The 26,817-nt window shown below is 30.6% G+C and overlaps 1 protein-coding gene across 1 annotated transcript in view; it reads right to left on the bottom strand.

The window, feature by feature from the left end:
- The window catches only part of LOC142330435 (uncharacterized), a 49,395-nt gene extending 23,775 nt beyond the window's left edge, over positions 1-25,620 (bottom strand). Inside the window, exon 1 of the mRNA XM_075375671.1 lies at positions 25,284-25,620. Coding sequence (XP_075231786.1) covers positions 25,284-25,409 — 126 coding nt within the window. The 5' untranslated portion in view covers positions 25,410-25,620. The remainder of the gene's footprint in view (positions 1-25,283) is intronic.
- Between the last annotated feature and the right edge of the window lie 1,197 nt (positions 25,621-26,817).

Below are 26,817 nucleotides of genomic sequence, written 5' to 3'. Positions count from 1 at the left end.
TTTGCATGCAGAAAATAAGAAAAAATATATACATAATAAGCATTAATAAAGTATTGTAATGCTTGTTGATTAATGAATTCAACAGAAATAATGGTCCCAGTGGAAATAATGATAAGCCAAGACCGAGAGCTATTTTCATTCCTTATGGACAGTAGGTTATTGGATTGGAAAAAGGCAAGTTTGTATTTCTAAATTCACTTATCATTTAATAAAGGTAAATACAAAGACAAGGTATCAAATCAGATTAATACATAATGTTTAAATAAATATTTGAATACAGAATTACTTATATATATATATATATATATATATATATATATATATATATATATATATATATATATATATATAATTGTGATAATCATCGTTAAAGAAATGGTTTTTTGAGCTGTTATACCCAAAGCATTTTTGTTTTTGCTTTGTTAGTTGTTGTAGCTGGCATTTATAAATAAAGAAAAAGAGTTCCCATTTGGGAATATTCTACCTACAGGTCTACAGGTAGTGTGGATGTGAATGTTTATTTTTATTTTTTTTTAGAGTAAAAATAGGTTTTACAAGGAAATGAATAGACAATTTAGGATAAGAAAATCCCTTGCTCAAATCAGAGAATCTAATAACATAAAACTAATCTAATTGCATAAAACTAATAACGTTTTATGCAGATACGTATAACTCAGCCCTTTATTGAAAGGTGCCTCTGGTTAGAGATTCCTATATAATTAACATTTTTGTGATTTTATTTTACCCTTAACATTTTTATAAATACAATTTTGAAACAGGCATTTTGCTTACAATATTATATGGATATTAGAATAATAATAATTGAATATATTGACTTCAAAAATAAAATTTCCAGAATATAAGATATAAATTTATTCTTTATACTTCCTTCTTTTGTACTAAGTTACACTTCCATTATTTTCGTAAGAAATGAAATATATACTTTTTTTAATTTTCTTATTTTAAATAATAACTAGCCATTCTTTAGAAATCACTAGTTTCCCATTGCTTTCTTTACCAAACCATTAGGTTTGGTAGTATATTAATACTGTTATACATCAACATGCCAAACCCACCAAAATAGACAATATTCAGCTCTATAAGTGAAACCTTTACACTGTTTATTAGAGTATTTTTTTTTACATTTTATTAACCAGAACAAGGTAAGTGAATGAATGATTACCTATAAAAAAATTTATACACACCACTATACAAAAAGTTAATTAAGATAGACTAAGTTACAGTTATTTAAAAAAAAAAATAAAAAATAAAAATGAGTAAATTGATATTAAAACAGAAAAATTTTGTCATTGTTAAAATAATCTTAATTAGATACTTCAATGGAGCTGTTTATTCCATAAACAGATTTTACACTTTAATGATAACATATGTAAAACTAATTAAAAGGCATTACAACTGGATTATTGTTTTAACAATTTTAGTAACCACAAATGCTGTTTTTGAAAAGATTTGCTGATGTATTCATATGAAGATAATGTATATTTTTGTTAGACAGAAAAGTTGAATGAATTACCTTTCATTTTTTACAAAAATAAAAGTGTATCTTTCACTAATCTAATATCATTGATTAATTGTTATTTATGTATTTTTTGTTTTACTATTTTATTTTACTATATTAGACATTTTTATTAATTGATATCTTTAATTAACAAACTATTATCAGTATCAGTTAAAAGGAACAGATATGACTTAAATAACATGTAACTTTTATTATGTCAATAAACTTACACTTTATCATGAATTTGTGTTTACGATTTATAAAATATGTATACATGGGTAGTACTTATTTTCAATATATCTTTAAATAAATCCTAGCATTATTCAGACACTGATGAATATTCTTTAAATATTGGTGGATTATAATAAATTTTAAATACTAATTACAAGAAAATTTGTATAAAAATAAAATCAAGTTACTTATAAATTATTAATGTTCATTACATACAATTTGTTGGATGAATACAAACAAATTCATGTAAAAAATTATAAATTTTTTTAAATATTTTAAATCATTTGTTGTACATTTAATGATCTGTTTTATCATAAAATATTTTTTTTTTAGATCAATTTAAGTGCATATCTATATTAAAAAAATATATATATATTTATCAGGTCTATTTTATAATTTTTCATTAATATTTTACTGATGATTGCTTCAATAAATTGTACTTCATGAATCTGATTTTTCAATCTTGTTAATTTTTGTACGCCGAGTAAATTTTTTCCTTGTGTAACTTCTTCGAGTGAAATTTTTTCTAATCATTCTTTTTGAATAAGATCTTTTTCTCTTTGAATAAACTTTCTTTTCAAGATTTTTTGTGGTACTTTCATTGGTAGTTTTAGAAAAATCAGCATTATCATGATCATTAATTTTTAAATTTTTAGTACTAGAACTAATATTATTTTTATAAGACTGATTTTTTCCTGTACTGTGTACAACTTCTGTAGCATAAATATTTCTAAATGCATTAGAAAAAACAGTAAAATATGCTTTATCAGTTGTTGTGGCCATCATTTTTCTTTTAAATTCACTAGATAAACATGGTAAATCAAACTTTTCACTGCCTTTATAACCATCTGTTTTTTTATAAAGTGTTTCATAACTTTCCAACCCAAAGTCACCTTGCTCCATATTCCAGTCATCTTGCCTACCACCACTTTCTTGAAACATATTAAAAGCAAAACCTGCCTCAGTAGTAGTTTTACTATCAATTTCAAAATCAGTCTTTGGTGGCTTATACAAAGGTTCAAGTAAACCCTTTTCACTATTAAAATCTGAAAATCTTCCATCATAATGTCTTTCAGTTATCTTATATTGATCATGTTGTTTAGTTTGAAGTGGTGTTAAATCATCATACAAAAGTGGATGACTGATATCCTTCTCACCATCAAATTTATAAGGTGAACCTATATCATTATATGGAGGACTTCTTTGATCTGGATATGGAGGTGGTCTATGATCATGATAAAACCCTGGAGGTGGTGGAGGAGGATATCTAGGTGGTACTGGATGACTTTCTTGAGGATATCTTCTTCTTTGAAATCTATTATCAAACCTCCTTGGATAGTATTCAAGTGGTGGAAGACGAGGACGACGATCATCTCTAACTGATGGAGGATAAGGTCTACTATTTGCTTCAAAAGGATGTTGAAAATGTGGTTTTTTGAATGGTATATATGGACGAGTAGGAAATTTTTTATCCATTTGGAACATATGTTTAATGGTACCAAAAGCCTTTCTGGATGGGGGTAGTCTAGTAGCAAATGTAAATAGTGATCTGTTTGAACTTCTTAATCCTAAAGGAGATAAAGTTATATTACGAAGTTCATGCAATCCCATCCATCTTCTATATTGTCTTGTTGAGTTAACATTAATATATCTAGTAAAGAATGAAAATCTATAAGAATGTTTGGAAAAAGAAGCATATGTATATATTCTTCCTTGCCCATAACGTCTAAGATCATAAAATTTATCCAATGGCTTTCTAGTTCTAAAAAATTGCATTCTTTGATATTGTTTACGATCTGATCCTCTAATGAAAGACAAGTGTCCATCACCTTCAGATCGTCTTGTAAAAAATGGATTAAAGGCACCTCTACGGATAGAAGTGATATTATCATAAGACATATTTTGAGACCACCCAAATGGGCGCCCAGTATAATTAAATCTTAATTGGATACCATGTAAAGAACCTTTCATTGCTAACTGGTAAAGCCCATCCATAGATTTATTTTGATAACGGCTTTGAAAAGTTCGATCAACATCTTCATTATCTTCCTCATATGACATAACACCAGTTCTTCTTCGTCTAAAACGCTTATTTTTGTTAAACCTACTCCACGTGCCTCCACCTTCCCTTTCAGCAAAACCTCTTCTAAAACCAGCTCCACCACCTAATCCTCCTCCAAATTTTCCTAATCTAACCCACATTGGATCTTCAAGTACGTAATCTTTATCTCCTCTTGCCATCTTTACAACCAATGATTTCAAAATTCCAGTAACTTTAGCATATTTTTTAAGTAAAAATGGCTTTAACTTATTCATTCGTTTCCTTTTAGCTTTGTCAACTTTTTTCCTGTATTTCTGAGGTTGGGCTTTTCTTGCAAGTAATAAAACTCTCATGCTCCATTTTCCATTCATATTATCCTCTGTCAACCGTTTACTGTCCTGAATGCGAACAGAAAAAATAATTGAATTTTTTCATTCAGTAAATGTAGTCCAAATTTTAAATTTAATCAATATTATAGCGTCCTCAAATAACTAATTATTATTTTCTTCATATTTAGTACATATATGTAAGTATTTTAAGTAGACAAATTAAAATATTAAGTCATTATGTAATTAATCAAGTAATAGAATCATCAGTCATTTCAAAATATTCTTATTTTAATTTCCTTCCCAACCCAGTAAACTTAAAAATACCCTGATTTTAAATATCTAAAAGTTATCTTAATAGTAATGGATGTACCCAGTTATCTCAAGAATAAATAAAAATTTTTTTGAAATTTTTTTTGAGTTTATATGGGTAAGCAGCCAGAGAAATTATAATCTCCTGAAAAAAAAACAACAAAACAAAGCTACTCATCTGATCTATGAAACAAGGTACAAAAAATTATAAGGGAGTGATAAAGAAAAAAATGGAAAATTTTTTGGTAGGAGCCAAGAAGGGTAAAAAGAGAAAAACATTAATTGATTATATATCTTCTATCTAAGATCGATCTTACTGAAATAAGTGTAAAATATTAATCACTTGAAAATTCCTATAGAAAGGTAGGTTTACCCTTTATGAATCATGCGACCTTGCCGTTGGTGAGGTAGCTTGAGTGCTCAGTGATACAGAGTAGCTGGACCGAAGGTGCAACCATATCGAAGAGGTATCTTTTGAGAGCCAGACAAGGGAATGATTCTTGAAAAAGAGGGCAGCAGCTCTTTCAGTAGTTGTTAAGGGCGTAAGTCAGGATGACTTAAACGGCCATATCAACATCACTCAGTCCTCTGAGTACTGCGCAGCTGAAAGCAATGGAAAACTACAGCTGCTTTTTTTTTCAAAGAAAATGTAGCTATCTGCATTTTCATATAGCAATTATGGCCTTCCTTGGTAAAATATTCTGGAGGTAAACTAGTCCTCGTTCGGATCTCCGGGTGGGGACTATCAAGGAAGGGGGTTACCAGAAAATTAAAAAAATAACATTGTACGAGTCAGAGCGTGGAATGTTAGAAGTCTAAAAAATGTTGGTAGGCTACAAAATTTAAAGCGGGAAATGGATAGGATAAATGTAGATGTAATAGGAATTAGTGAGGTTCGGTGGGAAGAAGAAAATGACTTTTGGTCAGATGATTTTAGAATATTAACTCAGCTTCAAATAATGGGCAGGCAGTAGTAAGTTTCGTAATGAACAAGAAGATAGATTAAAAAGTAGAGTATTTTAAAATGCATAGCGATAGAATCATTGTAATAAGGAAGTCAAAACCTAAACCGACAACGATTGCTAATATCTATTTGCCTACAAGGGCCCACCATGATGATGAGGTAGAGCGTGTATATGAAGAAATTGACAAAGCAATTAAACACATAAAAGAAGATGAAAATTTAATAATAGTTGGAGATTGGAATGCAAACATTGGAAAAGGCAAGGAAGGAAATATAGTGGGTGAATATTGGCTGGGCAAAAGGAATGAAAGAGGGAACTGAGTTATAGAGTTTTGCACAAAGTATAATTTAGTAATTGCCAATACCCAATTTAAAAATCATAATAGAAGAATATACACATGGAAAAAGCCAGGCGATAATGCAAGGTATTAGATAGCTTATATCATGGTTAAGCAAAGATTTAGAAATCAACTCATTGACTGCAAAACTTACCCTGGAGCAGACGATATATTGCAGCTGATGGATGAACGTAGAAAATATAAGAATGTTAGTGATGAAGAAAGTAAAAGGACCTATCGAAAATTAAGAAATACTATAAACAGGAAGTGTAAAGTAGCGAAAGAAGAGTGGATTAAAGAAAAGTGTTCAGAAGTGGAAAGAGAAATGAATATTGGTAAAATAGATTGAGCATACAGGAAAGTTAAGGAATATTTTTGGATACATAAGTTAAAATCTAATATTGTGTTAAACAAAGATGGTACACCGATTTATAATACGAAAGGCAAAGTCGATAGGTGGGTGGAATATATTGAAGAGTTATACGGAGGAAATGAATAAGAAAACAGTGTTATAGAGGAAGAAGAGGAAGTTGAAGAGGATGAAAGTGGAGAAACAATACTGAGATATGAATTTAAGAGAGCATTAAAAGATAAGAATGGCAGAAAGGCTCCTGGAATAGACGGAATACCTGTAGAATTACTGTGCAGTGCAGGCGAGGAAGCAATTGATAGATTATACAAACTGGTGTATAATATTTATGAAAAAGAGGAAGTTCCATCAGACTTCAAAAAGAGTGTTATAGTCATGATACTAAAGAAAGCAGTAGATAAATTTGAAGAATACAGAACAATTAGTTTAACAAGTCATGCATCAAAAAACTTAACTAGAATTCTGTACAGAAGAATTGAGAGGAGAGTGGAAGAAGTGTTAGGAGAAGACCAATTTGGTTTCAGAAATAGTATAGGGACAAGGGAACCAATTTTAGGCCTCAGATTAATAGTTGAAGGAAGATTAAAGAAAAACAAACCAACATAATTGGCATTTATAGACCTAGAAAAGGCATTCAATAATGTAGACTGGAATAAAATGTTCAGCATTTTCAAAAAATTAGGGTTCAAATACAGAGATAGAAGAACAATTGCTAACATTTACAGGAACCAAACAGCAACAGTAATAATTGAAGAATATAAGAAAGAAGCCGTAATAAGAAAGCGAGTCTGACAAGGATGTTCCCTATCCCCGTTACTTTTTAATCTTTACATAGAACTAGCAGTTAATGATGTTAAAGAACAATTTAGATCCGGAGTAACAGTACAAAGTGAAAAGATAAAGACGCTACAATTTGCTGATGATATAGTAATTCTAGATGAGAGTAAAAAGAATTTAGAAGAAACAATGAACAGCATGGATGATGTCCTACGCAAGAACTACCGCATGAAAATAAACAAGAACAAAACGAAAGTAATGAAATGTAGTAGAAATAACGAAGATGGACTACTGAATATGAAAATAGGAAGAGAAAAGAATATGGAGGTACAAGAATTTTGTTATTTGGAAATTAGAATTACTAAAGATGGATGAAGCAGGAGTGATATAAAATGCCAAATTGCACAGGCGATACAAGCGTTCAGTCAGAAATATAATTTGTATACATCAAAAATAAATTTAAATGTCAGGGAAAGATTTTTGAAAGTATATGTTTGGAGCATCACTTTATATGGTAGTAAAACTTGGACGATCAGAGTACTTGAGAAGAAAATATTAGAAGCTTTTGAAATGTGGTGCTATAGGAGAATGTTAAAAATCAGATGGATGGATAAAGTGACAAATGAAGAGGTGTTGTGGCAAATCGATGAAGAAAGAAGCATTTGGAAAAATATAGTTAATAGATGAGACAGACTTATAGGCCACATATTAAGGCATCCTGGAATAGTAGCTTTAATATTAGAGGGTCAGGTAGAAGGAAAAATGTTTGTAGGCTGGCAACATTTTGAATATGTAAAACAAATTGTTAGGGATGTAGGATGTTGGGGGTGTACTGAAATGAAATGACTAGCACTAGTTAGGGAATCTTGGAGAGTTGTATCAAACCAGTCAAATGACTGAAGACAAAAAAAAGAAAGGTAGATATGATAGAAACAAAATCAAATAAAATATTGTAGCATATTAAAACCAAGACAAATGGTAAATACATGTAAACTTAAATATAGGCTGACAATGAGTTTAGAAGGCTTCTATCAAATTTATAAGTAAAAAAAGTACAAAAAGCAAAGTTCAGACGTTACTTTTTTGACAAAGTTGATAAACCTATCCACATCAATACTCAGAATGCTGTAAGTTAGTTAAATTTTTAACACAGACCAATATACATATACTCTTAAAGAGAACATGACAGACTATTACACGACACTTACCAAGGTGGTAATTTAAAATGTCACCAAACAGAAAAATCCATATATTTACATCCAAAATTTTTAAAATATGGGAAAAAATGTTACTATTGCATAGAAGAGAACTGGTGATATTATTGCTAACATCTACAAGAGTGATCTTGAAAAAAGAAAGTAGGCTATCAAATTAGTAAGAAGAATTTTGTTAAGAATATTTTACTTAAAACTAATGTCCACAAGCAAATCAAAAAAAAATTGTTAGTGTGGTTAATCCTCTTGACTACTGCCATATAACATACACTGACTGACTATATTCCCTGTTCTATTAAATAATGTGTTCAAATTAATATGTAATGTCAAAAGATTAACAGTGATATGGTATCAAGATTTTAGTTTCCAAAAGATGATCATGCTTTATATATTAATCTATCATGTTTACAATGCTGAAAATAATTTGTTTAAAACTATAAAATATTTTTGAACAATATATTCAACAAGATTTACTAAATACAAAGTTTTTAAAACCCGTACCATAATGCTTTCACTCATCCTTGAGGCCATCTTCAGCAATTGCTCATCCTGGTGTCTGCAGATTCCTGACAATTTTTTTTATTTAGGCAGACACATATTTAGAATGTGGTTAAAAAAATTTGTTGGATTTGAATTGTGTCTATATTGTTATATATTTATATTTAAAAATGGCTAAGTGTGAAAAGACACGAGTATTGTGTTTGCAAATAATATAAAGGTTGTTGGATTTGGGATTTGCATCTGTGAGGTGGTTGAAAAATGTTACTGAGGACCCATATTGCTAGGGTTTTTAAGTATCCATTGTTTTTTAACAACCCTTCACTATGCATAGCCATGGAGGACTTTTCTCTTTCAGGTACGGTGTGCCATTTTTTGTCCTACCATAGTTTTTTGTATGGTGGTATGAAAAGTGTCCCACCTAAAAAATTACTCAGTACTGTACTGTGGGTTTTTATAAGAATGTAAATTAGCTTGCGTTTTTAATTTCAGTTCCTTCATGTCACTCAGTCTTTTTGAAGACTCGACATAGATGTGTTGTTTTGTTTTTGAAGAGTTCATTTCCTAGTAGTATACCAATGGGAATATCACATGTGGTATTTGCATCGATGGCATCCAGACTGAGGCAAGAACAAGGCTGAAAGATGCCTTTTGCCGAGGTTCTGAAGATGATCACTGCTAAAGCCCATAAGGGATAGGTGTAGAGAGGGTGGAATGGTGACTGAAACTGCCACATGGGACGTGTCTTCCTCTACAGGATCAGGATGTACTGTGGGTTATTCCACAAACAGGGTTGCCAGTGAGAAACCTCAAAAAGTCTCATCTGGATCTCATCAAAATACCAAAATTCCCACAATAGAAATTAAAATTCCCAAATTTATCCCACTCACAGTTTTTTATTCCATAATGAAATTAAATTACATTAATGAATTAGTTTACATAAAAGTTTTTCAGAAGCAGTTATTCTTACAATACAACTATAACTTCTTCTGAAAAATGTCATATCATCATAAAGAATACTGGAACAGACAACTGACACTCAAGATAAAAACAAATCCATTTGATATAACCAAACAAGAAGATATCAATCACACAAACAAACTTTTGCTCCAACAAGGTTATAAACCTCTGTACACGACCCGCCGAGTTGGTGTAGTGGTGAATGCGTCGTCCCAAATCAGCTGATTTGGAAGTTGAGAGTTCTAGTGTTCAAGTCCTAGTAAAGGCAGTTAGCTTTATATGGATTTGAATACTTAGATCATGGATACCGGTGTTCTTTGGTGGTTGGGTTTTAATTAACCACCATCTCAGGAATGGTCGAACTGAGACTACAAGACTACACTTCATTTACACTCATACATATCATCCTCATTCATCCTCTGAAGTAATATCTGAACTGTAATTCCTGGAGGCTAAACAGAAAAAAAAATTGTTGCAATAGTTCTCACAATTAATCTGTTCCTATGTATTTATCTGTTTATTTTTTTATGACAATAGTTAGTTTTTTTTTAAAACCTCTGGCTATTTTCTTAATCATATAAATTATAAATACTTCTCTGTATAGTCTATTCAGTCCTACTTCTCCGAATCAAGTCAATTATTTTGATGGTGTATCACCTGTCTCAAATGCCTTATTTCCATTTTCCTTTTGGAGTTTTATCACACTCTCAAAACAGGATCTCCTTCAATATTGTCATCAATTTATTTTTCTACCTCCAAAACCTTGTATGACACTGATAAACAAAAATAAAATTTTAATGTTTCTCTAACTGTGATACCATTTCTTGAATTGCTTTTTTACGTAATTAGTTTTAAATAAATTATGCTTTAAATAAATCTGTAAAATTTATAATTTTGCATGACCATACCTGTGTTAGAATGATTTTCTTTTATAAATAGCCTCAGGCACATCCCAGATTAATGTCCAACAGTAATTGGCTAGCATGTTAGTATTCCATTTCCCTTTAGAGCGGGTTTCCATTACCGAAATGTCTTGGTGGAAATGTTCACTGTGTTCGTCACTTACATCTCCAATGTTGTCCAGAAAAAAATCAGATGTGATTGGAGAAATGTATTTTCAAAGACATATTACATCCAATAGCTCTGTATGAAGTAAGAAGTTGATTGAAATATAGTTGTAATTGTCAGATTTTTGTTTGCCTAGAAAAGTATTGCAAACATCTTTAAATGAAGTCCAAGCTGCACTTTCACTGAGTTAAATACATCATCTTTAACCAACTCTCTTATTTGAGGACCAACAAATATTCCTTCTTTAATTTTTCCTTCACTTACATTTGGAAATTTCTCCCTGATGTATAAAAATCCAGGACTATCCATCTTCATTGCTTTTACAAAAGTTTTCATTAGCTTGATACGAATAGGAGGTAAAAATATTTTTTGGGTTTAACTGAGGGCTCAAAAAAATATTTTTCTAATTTGGAGTTAAGCTGTTTCCTTTCTTCCACTCTTTGGTAACATAATGTTTATCCCTAGATCGGCTGTCCCATTCGCAAAGAAAACACATCTACTTAGTATAACCTAACTGCACGCCTAACAAAATTGCTATAACTTTCAAATCACCACATATGTTCCAGCTATGTTTATTATAATTTATCTTTTCAAGAACATCTTTCATCACATCATATATCTCTTTCAAATTAATACCATAAGTGATTGATATAGAAGGATATTTGTTACCGTTGTGTAATAGAAACACTTTTAAACTATACTTGGATGAATCTATGAAAAGGCACCGGTCCTCGGGTTTATGAACTTTTTCTAAGTGCAACATAAACTCATCAATATTTGTGCAATAAACCAAATTATTTTCATCAATAAAGTACTGAGAAAGTTCTTTTTGTTGGCTTTGAAAGCCCAAATTTTTTTTATTTTTTTAAAGTAAATTCCAACTTTGCAGTTTTGATCCCAACAGTTCAGCTTGATTTTTTGATAAATTTAATTCCATAACCAATCCATTTCATTCACCTTGTGATATAAGGTGTGGCTTATTGGAAGATAATTCAAAATCAAAACCATTGTTGTCTTCTTCAGTATTGCCGGATTCTTCATTGCTGCTCTTGAAACATACATTCACAGGTGGCTCAGGAACTGGAATAATTTCACTGTGAGGTACAGGCCTGATTGCAGATTGCAATGAAGGATATTTTACAGTTTGTTTAGATTTTTTAGAAATTCCAAATACACTTGTTAAACAAAAGTAACAATTGGTTACATGAACCAAATGGCAAAGGCTGCCGAGTACCTTTCAGCCATCCTCTTATATACACAGAACAATTACATCATTATATTATAAACATATTACACTATAGTGCATACTATATCAGGAGCCATGTCTCATCCTGATCACCAATTTTACACTGAAAGTACAAATGATATGCTTTTTTAATTAAAGGTGTAATTTTTTTTCTATTTTATTTTACGGTAAACTCACCACGTACATAATACAAGGCATCCACATCATTTACACAATTTTGAGGCATTATGACAGTGCACTGTTAATCTTAAGACAGCAATAAGACTGAACAAAATTAATTCATTCCTAAATCTAGTGCGTAATACACAACACAGCTGTTTTTAGCTACATGTTTTGACCTGCACAGACATGATTAATCTTGCCCATAAAGACTCACTCTTCAGTATTAGATATGATGTCATAATATGTGACTATGATATGATTTAATTCTTTGTCTATTATTGTTTATTTATAGCTTACAAATTATGTTAACAAAGTTAAACAATAAAAAATTATGCTAACAAAATACAATAGAGGAGCTTAAATGGTAACTATATGTTGAAAAATGAAAAAAAATCATTTAATTAAAATTTACAAATTTTTCAAAAATGGGAGTGATAGAAAGATTCAGAGTTCATATTTGTTTTCAGCATCAAAAAACAGATTAAAATCGTGTATCGCATGTGAGGAAAGAAAAATTATGTTTATCAGTGTAATTTATCTCCTCTACACATTTCTACCTCTATACATTTCTGCCACCAGTTAGTTTATCCTTGTCTTCCTAACTATGATTTTCCATCTAAACTTCTATTATTATATTTTAGCTTCAATTTCCTTAAGCTTTTTCGTTTTTTTGGACTCTACATCTACCTTCTTAATTACCTTTTTTTCTGTTTCACTATATTTCTGAATCAGCCATCTTTCTTTTGCTGTTTTGTACCTATTGATTTCATTTCTAAGATCTTATTCAATTTCCTGCCTTCATCATTTTTTGGATTTTTGTACTTTCTACGCTCATCCATCAATTCTAGTACATCTTTTTTATCCATGGTTTTCTCTCAGTTCCTATTTATCTACCTGAAATTTTCTCTGCTGCCTTAATTATTCCCATTTTTAAATTTATCTGTTCATTTTCAATTCAGTGTAGTTTTGTGTTATTTATTCTTGCACTAGAGTTTAGTCATGTGTTTAATTATGATATACTACTAAATTTATAAGATAAACCTAATCTCCCCCTAAATGGAATTATTTTCCCTCAATCTATGGTAGATATAACATCTACCACAGATTGTATGTCATCTATAAAAGATGGCACATATTATGTGATCTTTGGTTTATGGAGAATGATTTGAAGTTGTTTTGTGATTATCTTTTACTTTCCAATAGGCCTATATAAATTCTGGCATATAAGTCTAAAAATTACGTCCAAACATCCAGTTGAAGGTAACAATTCAAGGTAATGTAAATATGAAATGATTAAATTGGTTCATTAATTTCTAATGATAAAAAAATTTCAAGTGGCATATTTTTATGAATAAATACTTTTAGTTCAGTTTATTTTAAAAATAATCAATTTATGCCATTATCTTCATTTCCTGAATGATAAAATCTTTACAGAGAAAATTTATCAGATGAGCATTTTGTAACAACGTGTAACTAAAGAAATAAGACTCTAAACATCATTTATTGTTATTTTTTACATTCTACATCAGCCAATCTTGTTTATTAACATGATAAAGTGTGGTAATATTTTTTCCTAATATGTTTGTTGCAATCTGTTCAATTAGTGAACAATATAAGTGATCCCCCCCATGGCCCAATGAGATGAGGATGATATGCATGACATGTAATTGAGGTGTAGTCTTGCATTGACTCAGGCTGACTGTTCCTGAGATATGTTTATCTCAGGTATCCACTGTCTAGTATTCAAATCTGTATATATGCAACTAACTTTTACTAGGATTTGAACCTCAGATCTTTCGACTTTGAAAATCAGCTGTTAAAGGACTGATTTGTGATTATGAGTTAATCATTCGTAACTTTTAATTCTTTGCCTGGTTAAAATATTTTTTTATTCTTTGCAAAGAATTTTAAAAAATTTTCAATTTGAACAATTTTTTACTTTTCTGTTGCTTGTTTTAACAGTCTGTCAAAAAGAAAACTAAAACCATTTTATTTTTCTTATTTCTCTGGTTATATTATTCAATTATTAATAATTATTATAACAAATCAAAATCTATTATAATTTTCTATTTACATAATATTTATGGTGTTTAAAATTTTACTGGTCATGAGAGTATCATTATGTCCATAACTTTACTTAATATTTTTATACTATGTTACCTTCGTTTCATAAAATCAATGCGAAAAACAAACACTCCCATAAATTTCTACAATTTCCAACTTTCTGTAAAATAATCTAGTGGTACAATAAGAAGCCCTCACTCAACCAATGACAGAATAAAATTGCAATCATATAATAACTAGAGATTATAATTTAATGATTCTAAAACATACACCAATCAAATATTTATTTAAATGACAGAATCTTTGTTTCATAACATATATAATTACTGCAGAGCTTGAAAATTGCGTGGTGGCAGTTTTATGTTTTGAATTTCTTTTACACTTTAGTAAAAAATTTGTTTTACAATTCTAAACTCTAGTATTTATTAGTAAAATGCAAAATTTGTAGGGTGCAATTGTAGAATGACTATTAAAATCACCAGAAATATAATTTTTTTAATGGCAAAAAATTATATGTTTAACAAGAACAATCAGTTGTATGCTAAATAAATCTTTTTTATTAAAAATATTTTTGAAATAGATTAAACCATTCTTTTAAGTAAGAAAAGGTATATTAGAAAACAAGATAATTATGATATTATTGTAGGTATTGTTTACCAAAAATAAGTCGTTTGCCCACCTCATTTTTCAATGTTTGTAACAATACAATATTTAAATATAAATTGATTAAAATTAAAAAAATAAACTAAAACAAAATTATTGGTTATCTCATAGGAGAAAACATAATTTAAAAAAAATTATACGTACAAAGATTTATTACTGAACAACACAGATGGATTTGTGTAATGGTTTATAGTTTATTCAGGAGATATATGAAAATACACAAATGTATGAAAAATACTGGTAATATAAGGTGACGCAAAAAAAACGGGAACTTTTGAAATGCATACTGGCAACCATGTACAATTGAAAGCATTGCTTTATATACTCAAGTCATCATGGAACAGTCAGCAGTGTGCTTTTGCCATAAAAATGTTTTACAAAACCAATGATAGTTTGGAAGATACACAGAAGTTCTGATGGCATTAAAATTTGAAGAGACTGGATTGGCTCTGAAAAAGAAACTGACAGAACGACCAAGAAGTGCTTGTACTCCACATGTTACTGAGGCTGTAAGTGTTTCAGTCATACAGAGCTCACGCCGTTCAATTGGTAAACAACCAGCTGTGGTGGGTTTTCCAAGAGAGTGTTTGGCAAATTCTTCATTTTGAATTAAAATTTCATCCTTACAAGTTACAGATCGTGCAAGAATTGAAGGAGAAAGATCACCATTTCCTCTTTGATAATTATCAAAAAATTATGATATACATTAGTGAGGACAACAAATTTCTGGACAAGCTGTTTCGTCAGATGATCTTACAGGTTATGTGAACAAGCAGAACTATCGTTACTGAGCAGATAGCAACCCAAATGGAGTTCACGAACACCCTTTACACAGCAGCAAGGTAACAGTATGGTGTGCAGTTTCGCCACATGGGTTCATTGGATTGTACTTTTTCGAAAATGTGGAGCGGATTACGATGACTGTCACTTCGGATTGGTATGTTTACATGCTGCAATCTTTTGTTACACCTGGATTAAACAATTTTTCACACCAGCACAAAGTCTGGTTTCAACAGTATGGTATTGAAACCATACTGTTGGTTTCAACAGTATGGTGTTGAAACCATACTGTTGGTTTCAACAATGTAACAATATAACAATATTATGTATCAATTATAACATAATCCCAATGGAGTTGAAAACATCTCCTTAACAAACTTTCCCTGGCTTTTATATTGTACAAACTGAAAGGTCTTTCTATGCGAATTCAAAGAATTCACAAAAGTATGTGCTTACAACACATCTATTAACAATAAAACATTCTCAGACATGGATATTAATTTTTTTTTAAATATTGCTTATAAAGAACAAACTTAAAATAATCTATCCCATTTTAACAATTTTATATCAGAGTTTTTATACAAAAAACATTGTAATTATTCAACACAAGAGAAAAATGGGCATTTATCAAGAAAAAGCTTAACATTTGTTTTTACATACTGTAAAACACTTCACATAACTAACTTTTTCAAATAATCACTAATAAATTTCATCTAATTTCCATATATCTCTAATCAATTAAATTTGTAGTAAGATACTCTACACTACATGCAAAAAAATAAAAAATAAATATTATTGTTGTGATAATTAAGTACAAAAACGAATTGGTTCTGTGGTAACGGAAAGAAACTGGAAACAACAATATTATTATAACTATTTATAAAAAATTTACTTAAAATCTAAAACTAGATGGCCATTTCAATTATTAAACAATCATCAGTATATACTGAGAAAATTTTATATATAGATTTATTTAAAAAAATTATAATAAAATAATAATAATATAAATTAACAAATAAACAGTACTTAAAAAAACTGTATAAAAATTCATGTTTTAAATATGTTAATAAAATAAAAAATAATAAACCATTAAATCATATTAGATCCAAACTGGGATAACCTACCGGGTTAGTCTAGTGGTGAACGCGTCTTCCCAAATCAGCTGATTTGGAAGTCGAGAGTTCCAGCGTTCAATTCCCAGTAAAGGCAGTTACTTTTATACGGATTTCAATACTAGATCGTGGATACCGGTGTTCTTTGGTGATTGGGTTTCAATTAACCACATATCTCAAAAATGGTCGAACTGAGACTGTACAAGACTACACTTTATTTATACTCATACATATCATCTTCATTCAACCTCTGAAGTAATACCTGAATGGTAATTCCCGGGGGCTATCAGGAAAAAAAGATCCAAATTGGGAGCTGGAGATTTCTATGGTTTAGATATTTTTGGCTTGATAAATTAATTCACCACAGAAACTTACAGAAAAGCTTGTGCTTGGGAGTATGGAAATGGAATTTGTATATGAAAAATGCCATGCCTGACCAGGATTTGAACCTGGGCCTCCCAGATGAATGATTGAGACTGCACCAAGGAGATCGGCATTTTGTAAATGTATACTTAAAATTCACTAAATAAAATAAGAATTCCTCGCATGGTGTTTAACTTGAAACAATTAAGTCGTGGGTTTTGAAAACATGTGGTATTCATTTTGTAATCATTAACCTTTCATTTTATTTTTATTCAGTGTCCACTTTTTCATTGTGTAGTGACAATCATACTATAATTATCAAAATTGTAAAACATGTATTGTGCCCTAAGAATTAAGATTTGGGCTGGTTTACATTACCTAAATCATAGTGATATTAAATAATTACCAATCAGTGGTTTTAAATTAACTGCCTTGAAGACTAGTCAGCTGCAATCACAGCCTTTGCTAACCACTAATGTAAAAAAAATTTGAACTCAATTTTTTAGTTATTTAGGCAAAAGTTAGAATCACATTTGTTCAAAAATGTAATACAGTCCTCCTAATTTTTAATTGTTCTGTTTTGCTGCATAATAAATGAATTTAGCAACAGTATCAATCTGAGAGAGAAAGGACTCTAAAACTTTTAACAGGGAAAAGAGATTGATCATCTCTTCAAGTTTCTGTGTCACGTGAGACAAGTATATTACAGGTAATTTCTATTGTGATATCTTAATCAGTAGGTCCGTACCGCAGCAGTTATCGGTGGTGATCTGATTCAGTACAATAGTGCCTTCCCATAAAAGTAATAACCAAGATCATGGAACAGGCTACAATTAATAAACTTTCCACAAGATTCATACGAGGCTTGACTGATAAATTTTGCACGTATATGCGTAGCATGGGAATGAAAAGAAATATTGGATTGAAATAAAACATGAATAAAAGTAAAATTGCTTAGTTACAAAATGCAGTACTTATTTTTCAATATAATCCACGTTTATTCTGATACACTTTTTCCAACGAGTGACAAAGTTTTGCATTCCGTCACTGAAAAATTCTGGCGGTCTTTCTCGCATCCAAGTGGCCACAGCTTCCTTCACCTCATTGTCGATGGTGTAATGATTACCTTTGAGATCCCTCTTGAGATGAGGGAAGGAGTAAAGGTCGGACCGATCAAATCTGACGAGTATGGCGGATGCGGAATAGGCTCAAACTTAAGCTTGCGGAGAGCCATCAGAGAATTTGCGCTGTACCGATCGTGTACAGATTTCAGGTAACCCAAATGCTCGATAATGTGGCCTATTCGTTCTTTAGATATGCCTAACTGAATAGCGACGGTTGCTGGGTGATTCACCGGTCACTTTGAAGCAAATCGTCCACCTCATTTCGATATTTCTCGTCAGTCACAGAAACTTGTCCGCTGCGAGGTGTGTCCTCAATTGTCCCTTTACCAGCTTCAAATTCGCGAAATTTCAACGCCCAACATTTACAGTACTCCTGTCAACAGTTTCACTACCGTAAACCGCTTTTAAACGATAAAATATATTCGTAGGATTCGCATTTTCTGCTGTTAAAAATTTGATCACTGTGCGCTATTTTAACTGTGTTGACATATTGGCCATACTCCACTCCATTTTAACTGCTACTGAAAACAATCTGGTAAACGGATTTCAACGCATTACTGTAGGTTTGTAAAGGGGGAGTTTAGCTATCGTGTGCTGCCATGCCCAACTCTATACTACCATTTGTCTTCGTGCATCACGCTAATGTGCAAAATTTATCAGCCGAGCCTTGTAGTTTCCATTTTTAAGAAAGTATAAACCATGAACTCTTTCAATTTTAATCCGGGCTAAACCATGTTATTGTAATAGCTATTTAACAATCCCAATTTAACAATCTATCTGTAACTATTTACAGAAATAAAGTAACTTCACTTACTGAACATGTTAAACTTAAGAATGTTGGAATGAATATAATCATACTAATTATTTGCTCTAACACTAACACAAATCCAACAGCTGTTGAGGTGCAAACTGTTCATGCAAACAACCTTTTCCTACTTGAAGTTATTCTGTATAAACAAATACCTTTGCCTCATCGTTAAATGCATTTTGATATGAAACATTAACAGTTGCAAACAACTTCTTTCAAACTAATGTAAATAAACAAAAAAAGTTATTTTATGCACATTAGGGTGGTTCTTATTTTTGAAAATCATAATTTTATGTATGCTATCCGTTAGAATGATTTTTCATCATGAAAAAATGCGGCGTAAAAAAGTTTAACTTCCTCTGATCACATTAACCTGTGCCAGCAAGAGTAAAAAATTTGTTAAATGCAATTTCTAATACAAAATACATGAGTACTACATTAGAAATATGATGGCCTACCTATTTATTTTTATTGTTGTTAAACTGAATTTATTGTAATGTATATTATTGTTACAGAATGGGTTAATAAACATGTATTAACCCATTAAGTATTTACTTACCAGAATGTCAAACAAGTCATTTTGTTTACTTTTAGGTCTACCGTGGTATTAAGTTTCAGTATGTAAACAATATTTTATTTTTGTTTATGATGAGTGTCATTTATTAAACACTTTATCATTCATGTTCTAATTATGTAATGACTTCTATTCAAAGAAAATTTAAATCATTCAAACATGCAATTCAAACCAGTGCATGGATAGCAATAAAAGAAACAGTTGTGTTTCGAAGAAAACGAGAATACCTACCCAAAGTAAGAAAAATTGTATTCTAAAGTTGAAAAAATTATATGAAGAGTGGGTGAATTATCCAAAAAAATGTTAACAGAAATTTTATTATACAAAAAAGAGAACACATTCGTTGATAAACTTGACAATCATTATTTGTCGCTCAAGAAAATATGTTAGATTTATTGAGACCACTAAAAGGCAAAGAAATTTTTAAACAGCAACAGACAAAAGCACAATTGGATATACGTGGAACAGATATAAGTTTGGTGGAACAGGAGAAAAGATAGGGTGAATGAACTGAAAGATCAGAAGATTTTAGGAGAACGAAAACTGAGGAAATAAAAAAATTAAATTAGATAAAAAACCAGTTATTTATTGAAATAGTAATGTATACTTTTTAAGTAATGTGTGTTTTCTTCATTTTCAGGTGAGAAAGTAGAATTAGTGTCATATAGATCCAGCAGTGAGAGCAAAAAATAAATTTTTGATGCATAACAGATGCATTGGTTGATGATACCCTCTCTAATGTGATCTCCAGAAGACAAAAGAAAAGTATTGGAAAAGATGGATGTAGTTATAAAAGAGCATAGGTTTTGAGGTTGTAATCAAGTGATTAGTGAACATCTGGTATATATCCTGCTGCAAAATAAGTGACAGACAAGATGTGCATATTATTTTTACTGTAGCTGATGCAATAGGGTAAGTCTTAAATACTTTATTAATTAACAGGCCATCTATTCAATGGTGTCATCAAGACATAAGAAAAAAGAAAGCTGAAAAATTAATAGAAGAATTTAAAAATGTTAAATTAAATGCAGCAATGATACATTGGGAAGGGAAATGATAACCCACATTAATTGGAAAAGAAACTATTGATCGACTTCCTATTGCGATTACAAACAGTTACTTAAGTTCCAGTACTGCAAAAAGGTACAGGAAATGCACAGGCAGATGTTATCTTTAATTTTTTATATAATTCGGGCTTGGAAAATACAATCAAAGCTTGTTGTTTCGATTACAACTATTTTATAAATTACAATAAAAACTATCTTTGAACAAAAAATTTCAAAAACATCTAATTCCATAGAACCATTACTAAAAATAATTCAAATATCTAGGCCAATGATGCATAAAACTAAATTTCTACTTGGAATTGCAGAGACAGATGTATCTAAAATTTTCAGGGATGATAAAATTGCTGCAATTAAATATTTGAGAATGATGGTAAATCATGTATGGAATGACTATAAAGAATTTGTACAGTTATGTCTGGTTTTCCTGGGTCAAACATCAACAGAAATTATATTTTTTATTTTCAAGAAGCAAATTATCACACCTGCTGGTTGGCTAAAGTCATTTTATTCATTAACAATTTTTATATTAAGAAAAGAATTCCAAATATAAAAAATTATTGAGCTTTGTCTAAAATAATATAATTTTTTTTTTTACATTATTTATGCTATAAGTTCTTTGTTGTTTTCTTTTTTTGATGACTATGTTCCTTTGGAGATAAAGCAAAAGATGTGTCTGAAAATTCAGAAATATAATGAATCATATGAAGAGAATGTCCCATGTAGAAACATTACTTTAAAATATTCTTTACTTTAAGGTACTGTGAATGGAGACTTAGAAAACAATCGTATTGTATGAAAATATCTTTTTACTCATTTTATATATTTTTTTTACTCACATAAATACATATTTTCAGAGAAAAGAACTGTCAGAATAGAACACAAATATGGAATATCATTGAAGAAAAATGTTGTTTGAAATTAAAGTAACAAATGATACGTGGAGATGGGAATGAAATTAATCAAAGAATATAATGAGACGCTGAGCCTAACAGATCAGAAACAATCATTTTGCAAATCATATCCCATTATAAAAAATAATATTTGGATTTAAAAAAAACAAAAACTTTGGAGTTTGTAAATATTTTAATGTAATTATATAGATATTTTAGTATACATATAAATTATATATATATATATACTAAATTAATAAGTATGATTAATTCTACTACAACAATTGTACACTGTTTTATTATAAAAATTATATAGATTACAATTATAAGTTCATGTATACTTTGGTTTAACATTTATTTTACTCTACCATTATTTAAAATATTTCAAGTTGTTAAATCTAATATTTCTACCAAAAAGTATGTACCAATTGTTAATTTACAAATTTTTTGCAGTGGGTTATATTCTCCACCTACAAATTCTTAAAATGTAATATTAATATTATAGAATTCTTAAGTCAAATGTGATACTTCTCATTTTGAAGTAAAAATTATAAAATCTTTACCTTAGTCTGAGTTAGTTTTTGCTTAAATTAAGTTTCTTCAGACTTGATTTATAATAAAAACTACTCATAAAAAACTTATAAAAAAAGTTTCTTTTAAAACCAAATTTGTTAACCCAGCTTATCATAATAATAAAAAAATTTAATCCATTAAATAAATAAATTTTTATTGGATTTAATTCATGATTCCAACATACATTTTAAAATATTTATTTGTATCTGATTTTGTCTTGGATTTTCTGAAAAGAAAATATAATGGTGTAACAAATTATCATAAAACCTGTTGGTCTCTATATCTGGATTTAATATTTGGGTGTATTTTATTTTATCTTTCCCAAGGGAAATCCCTCCCACAATTAAATTTTTTTTATTCTTCCTTAATTTGATTGCATATAAAGTTTTATAACAAATTAACATTTATTGATCAATTTTTTTTTTTAATTTTGATACTGGCTGCAAATGTCTCTGAGTAAAAAATGGTTTTATCAAATTCCATGTATAAGAAGCAGTCAAAAGATAAAAGTAAATTCCAAAAAATTTAACAGATTTTACTAAAATTATTTTTGAAATTTCAATTAGTACTCAAACCCTCTAAATGTATTATAATTTTTTTTCTTATCCCATTTTAATATATTCAAACTCCAGTCTATTAAGTCTGAATCCGTAATAAGGACCATGTCCCACTTATTCAGACACCATGATCTTCAGGTAATAGGATCTCAAAATTGTGGATCTGCCTGTAAAGTCACATCTTTATACGATACGTCTGAAATGATGATGTCCAGTAGTGAAGAAAATTTCTTTATAAAGGCAAATGTTTTCGCTTTCTTCGCAAGAATTAAATAAATTATGTCTGTTAGGTGTTACAAGCAAATAAAAAATAGACGGCTGGCAAAAAAATTAAAATCTGGCTTCAGGGGCAGGGACTACAACTGGCAGCCAAAAAGACAGAAATTGTATTGATGATAGGGAGATGGCATATACCTCCAATTTCTATCAAAGTGGATGGGGAAGAGATTGTCCTGAAGGATGGGACAAGTACCTGGGAGTGTGGCTCCACAGATCGAGGGGCTTCGCCTTCCATGTGCAGCAGGTGGCCATGAAGATGGAGGAAATATCCTCACAGATGAGGCTCATGGCCAATGTTGGGGGTCCCAGGGCATCTGAATGCAGGATGTTAGCATCTGTGGTGATATCAACCATATTGTATGTGGCGCCGGTATGGTGGGTGGCCTTCAGAATAGGGAGAAATGCTCAGAGGCTGAACAGCATATGTAGGAAGTTAGCAATCAGGGTGGAAGTTAGCAATCAACTATACAGGACAGTCTCTTGGATGCTTCACTAGTGGTGGTGGGAATGCCACCATTGGACCTTGTAGCCAGTGAAAGAAGGGACAGGAGACCACAGAAGGGAAAGAGGAGGTGAGAAGCCGCATGTTTACGAATGGCAGGAGAGGGAGAGGAAAGCAAAAGAAGTACACTGGAGTAATATCAATAGACCACTGGGGAAGGTGGGACTTCTGGACAGCTCAGTGGCTAACTCATCACGGGTCGTTTGGGGTTTCCCTTTGCAGAATTGGAAGGAGGCGTATGGACCAATGTCAGTATTGCAAAAAAATGGACATGGTGGAGCACTCCTTTTTTGTGTGTCCCAGATGGAAGGAAGAATTGCCATGTGATGGTTTGGACTTGTGAGGGGGAGTCATGCAGTTGATGCTCTTGACCGGTGAGGGTTTAGAAGGGTGCTCCACCAGAATCTACTGGAGGAAGAATGTGAGGAGGACAGCAAGGATGTTGGTTGAGGGCAGTGCTGGGTGCCAGCCTTTGGGGGCGGATGATGGGAATCCCTCGGCATTGTTGTCACCAATGGCTCCTGTGAGATGCGTTCCTGCTGTCTGAGGCCGGCATAACTATGCGGGGTTAAGAAGAATCCACGTGTATAGTGTATATATTAAGCTGTAAATATGGTGTGAATGTGGTGTAAATATTTGTATCAATGTGAGGTGTGCCTGTGTCACATGTGGTGCTGAGGTTGTGTCTTTATGTCAGTTCCAGCACCACTTTGCATGAGGGAGTGGTTTTTTAGTGGGTCCTACAACAGTAGGTGGTGAACCCTACACACCCAGAATGTATAGGCTTCTGGGCGTTTGGTTTAGGCAAATTTTCCCACTTCCAACATAAAATTAAAAAGGTGTTTTATAGGTGTAATATTTAAAATATGGTATTACATAATACTGGCAGTGTAAAGCATTAACTTTAATATATCCTTTTCTGTCATGAAACAATATATGAACTGCTTCTAATTAATTAATAAGGAAAATAAGTATATATAAGAGAAAGTATGGTCATAGATCTAGGTCCCTGATTCATAAAACATGATTTCCAAGAAATTCTGAGTGTTCATATTTAATGAATCAACTCCTCATAATCACATCAGACAAGTTAACCACAAAAGACTGTGTGACTGATGTCATTCAAATTTTGAATATTGTGCACATAAACATACTAGTTCAATTTTTCCATCTGATAGAAGAGTTTAAATCAAAGAAAAAAAGCTCAAATGATATTCATTAACTATTAGAAAAATAGTATAATAATATAAAAATAGGATTAGTTATAAATAGCATCTCTTACAAACTGTTGGTTTCATCACAAACAGAACATAGAGAGGTGTTAATAGTTAATTAGTTTCTCTAAGAGAGAAGCCAATTTTGAATAAGTTATAGTGACTGGCTACTTGGTAATTAATATGGTAGTGATTAGTGAATAGTATGCCAGTTTCTAAATCAGCTGGTCTTGAATTGATTTCCTGCAACAATCTGGCACAATTATAACATCAATCATTTCAGCCATTATTAAAATACATCTATCTATCTATACAGTTAAAAAAATACTGTAATGGATTGAAAAATTAAAAGGTTGATATAGGGATGCATAAGCCAGAAGTCAGTGGATCTTTATATTTAAATTAACACCCCATAATCAGTTCTAAGTTAAACAATTCTGGGTAAATTTGAATAAAAATGTTAAAAGCTTGATATGTGTACATTAAATATTAACATTATTAAGTTCTGCTTTAGTATTCTAGGAATGCCATTTTATAACATAATAGTCAGATATTGATTAATTTTCACCAAATAATTGATGTGTCAAATATTTATATATTAATACGTTGCATAAATAAGGTAAATAAATACAACAAAATATATAAATTATGAATGAAAAAAAAGAAGAAAAATAATCTTATACTCACACTGAGGAATGAATCGGCAAATGAAAGTTGTTTGTCATTAGTTTTATGTAAAGGACAAGGAAGAACACTGTACGATAATGTGACGCCAATTAGCACCACGATTATTTCAATATAACTATGTCTCATTCTTTAAATATTTTTCTACATTTAAAAAATGATCACCTTCAACCCTTTTCTAACTTTTCTGTTATCAGTAAAAACTTCAAAATAGATAACATTCAACACTTTGTTTGAAAATCAATATCATATTATTTATAATAATAATACACATTATCATGTATCTATTAAATTAATATTTTGAATAAAGTCATTGTAATGTTAAACATTTGATATCAGATCTTTAAAAAACTGTCTGCTGTTATCAGTAAAAAGGAATTCAGTATTATATTAATGTTATAATCTATATTACAGCAACTGAGATATGTGACCCACTCATTTTATATAACAGTCAAATATTATTATAAAATAGCTTAATAAAACATATAATCCAGTACAATACATTCCAACATATTATTATAGAAAAAGCGTACATTATTTAAAAAAGTTTTCAATTTCTTTCGTTTCACACTCTGGCATGACATGAAGTCCTATGAACGTTTGTTTAATTTTTATTAATTAGTCAATATTATATTCATGTAAATGTTTATGTTTACAATTAAACTGTTATATCAGAAATTGTGATATAGGATGATTTCTTTTTTTATATTAGAAATAAAAAAAAAAATTATCAAGAAAACTATTGAATAAGAAAAAGAGCCCTTAATAATTTTAATGGAAGTAAAATGAAGCTTGTTATGGTGGGAATATAAAATAATTACCGTATTTATTCGAGTAAACCCCCGCCCACGAATAAGCACCACACCACGATTTTCCGTACCGATAATCGAAAAAAAATCGAGTATATACCGGTATTATAAAATACAACAGATATGATAAAAAAAATACGTAAATACGAAAATATTAAGAAAGTAAAGCATTTAATACAATCACCTATATTACAATATTAATATTAATTACATCAATAATTAAATACCGTAGGTACTAGTTTAGTTCAGATTTTATTTTTTCTTTCCAATTCCAAGAAAAAAATGCAGGGGGTAATGGAATTAATACGTTAATCAGAGTAGAAAACCCCAAAAAATTAAACCAATGAACAAGACATTCCCTAACCCGTATCTCAAAATGTTAACAGTAAACATTTAACATTATCTCAGGTTACTACGGTAACAAAATAATCTGAATAGAAGAGGCGATAAAAATTAGAACAATAAACACGACTTGTCCTCTACCGTATCAAATATTACAGTTATCATTTACGCCCTCACAGGTTACTACGGTAAAAATATAATCTGAATAGGAAAGCCGTAAAAATTAGACCATTGAACAAGACTTTTCTTCTTCCGTATCACATATTACAGTTAACTTTCACACCATCGCAGCTTAATACGGTAACAATACAATCTGAAGAAGAAAGCCGATAGAAATTAAACCAATGGACAAAACTTTCCCTCTTTCGTATCTCAGATTACTGTGA

Source organism: Lycorma delicatula, chromosome 9, assembly GCF_047948215.1.
Source record: "Lycorma delicatula isolate Av1 chromosome 9, ASM4794821v1, whole genome shotgun sequence".
NCBI classification, from domain to species: Eukaryota; Metazoa; Arthropoda; class Insecta; order Hemiptera; family Fulgoridae; genus Lycorma; species Lycorma delicatula.
This window is presented reverse-complemented; position numbering and strand designations above follow the sequence as displayed.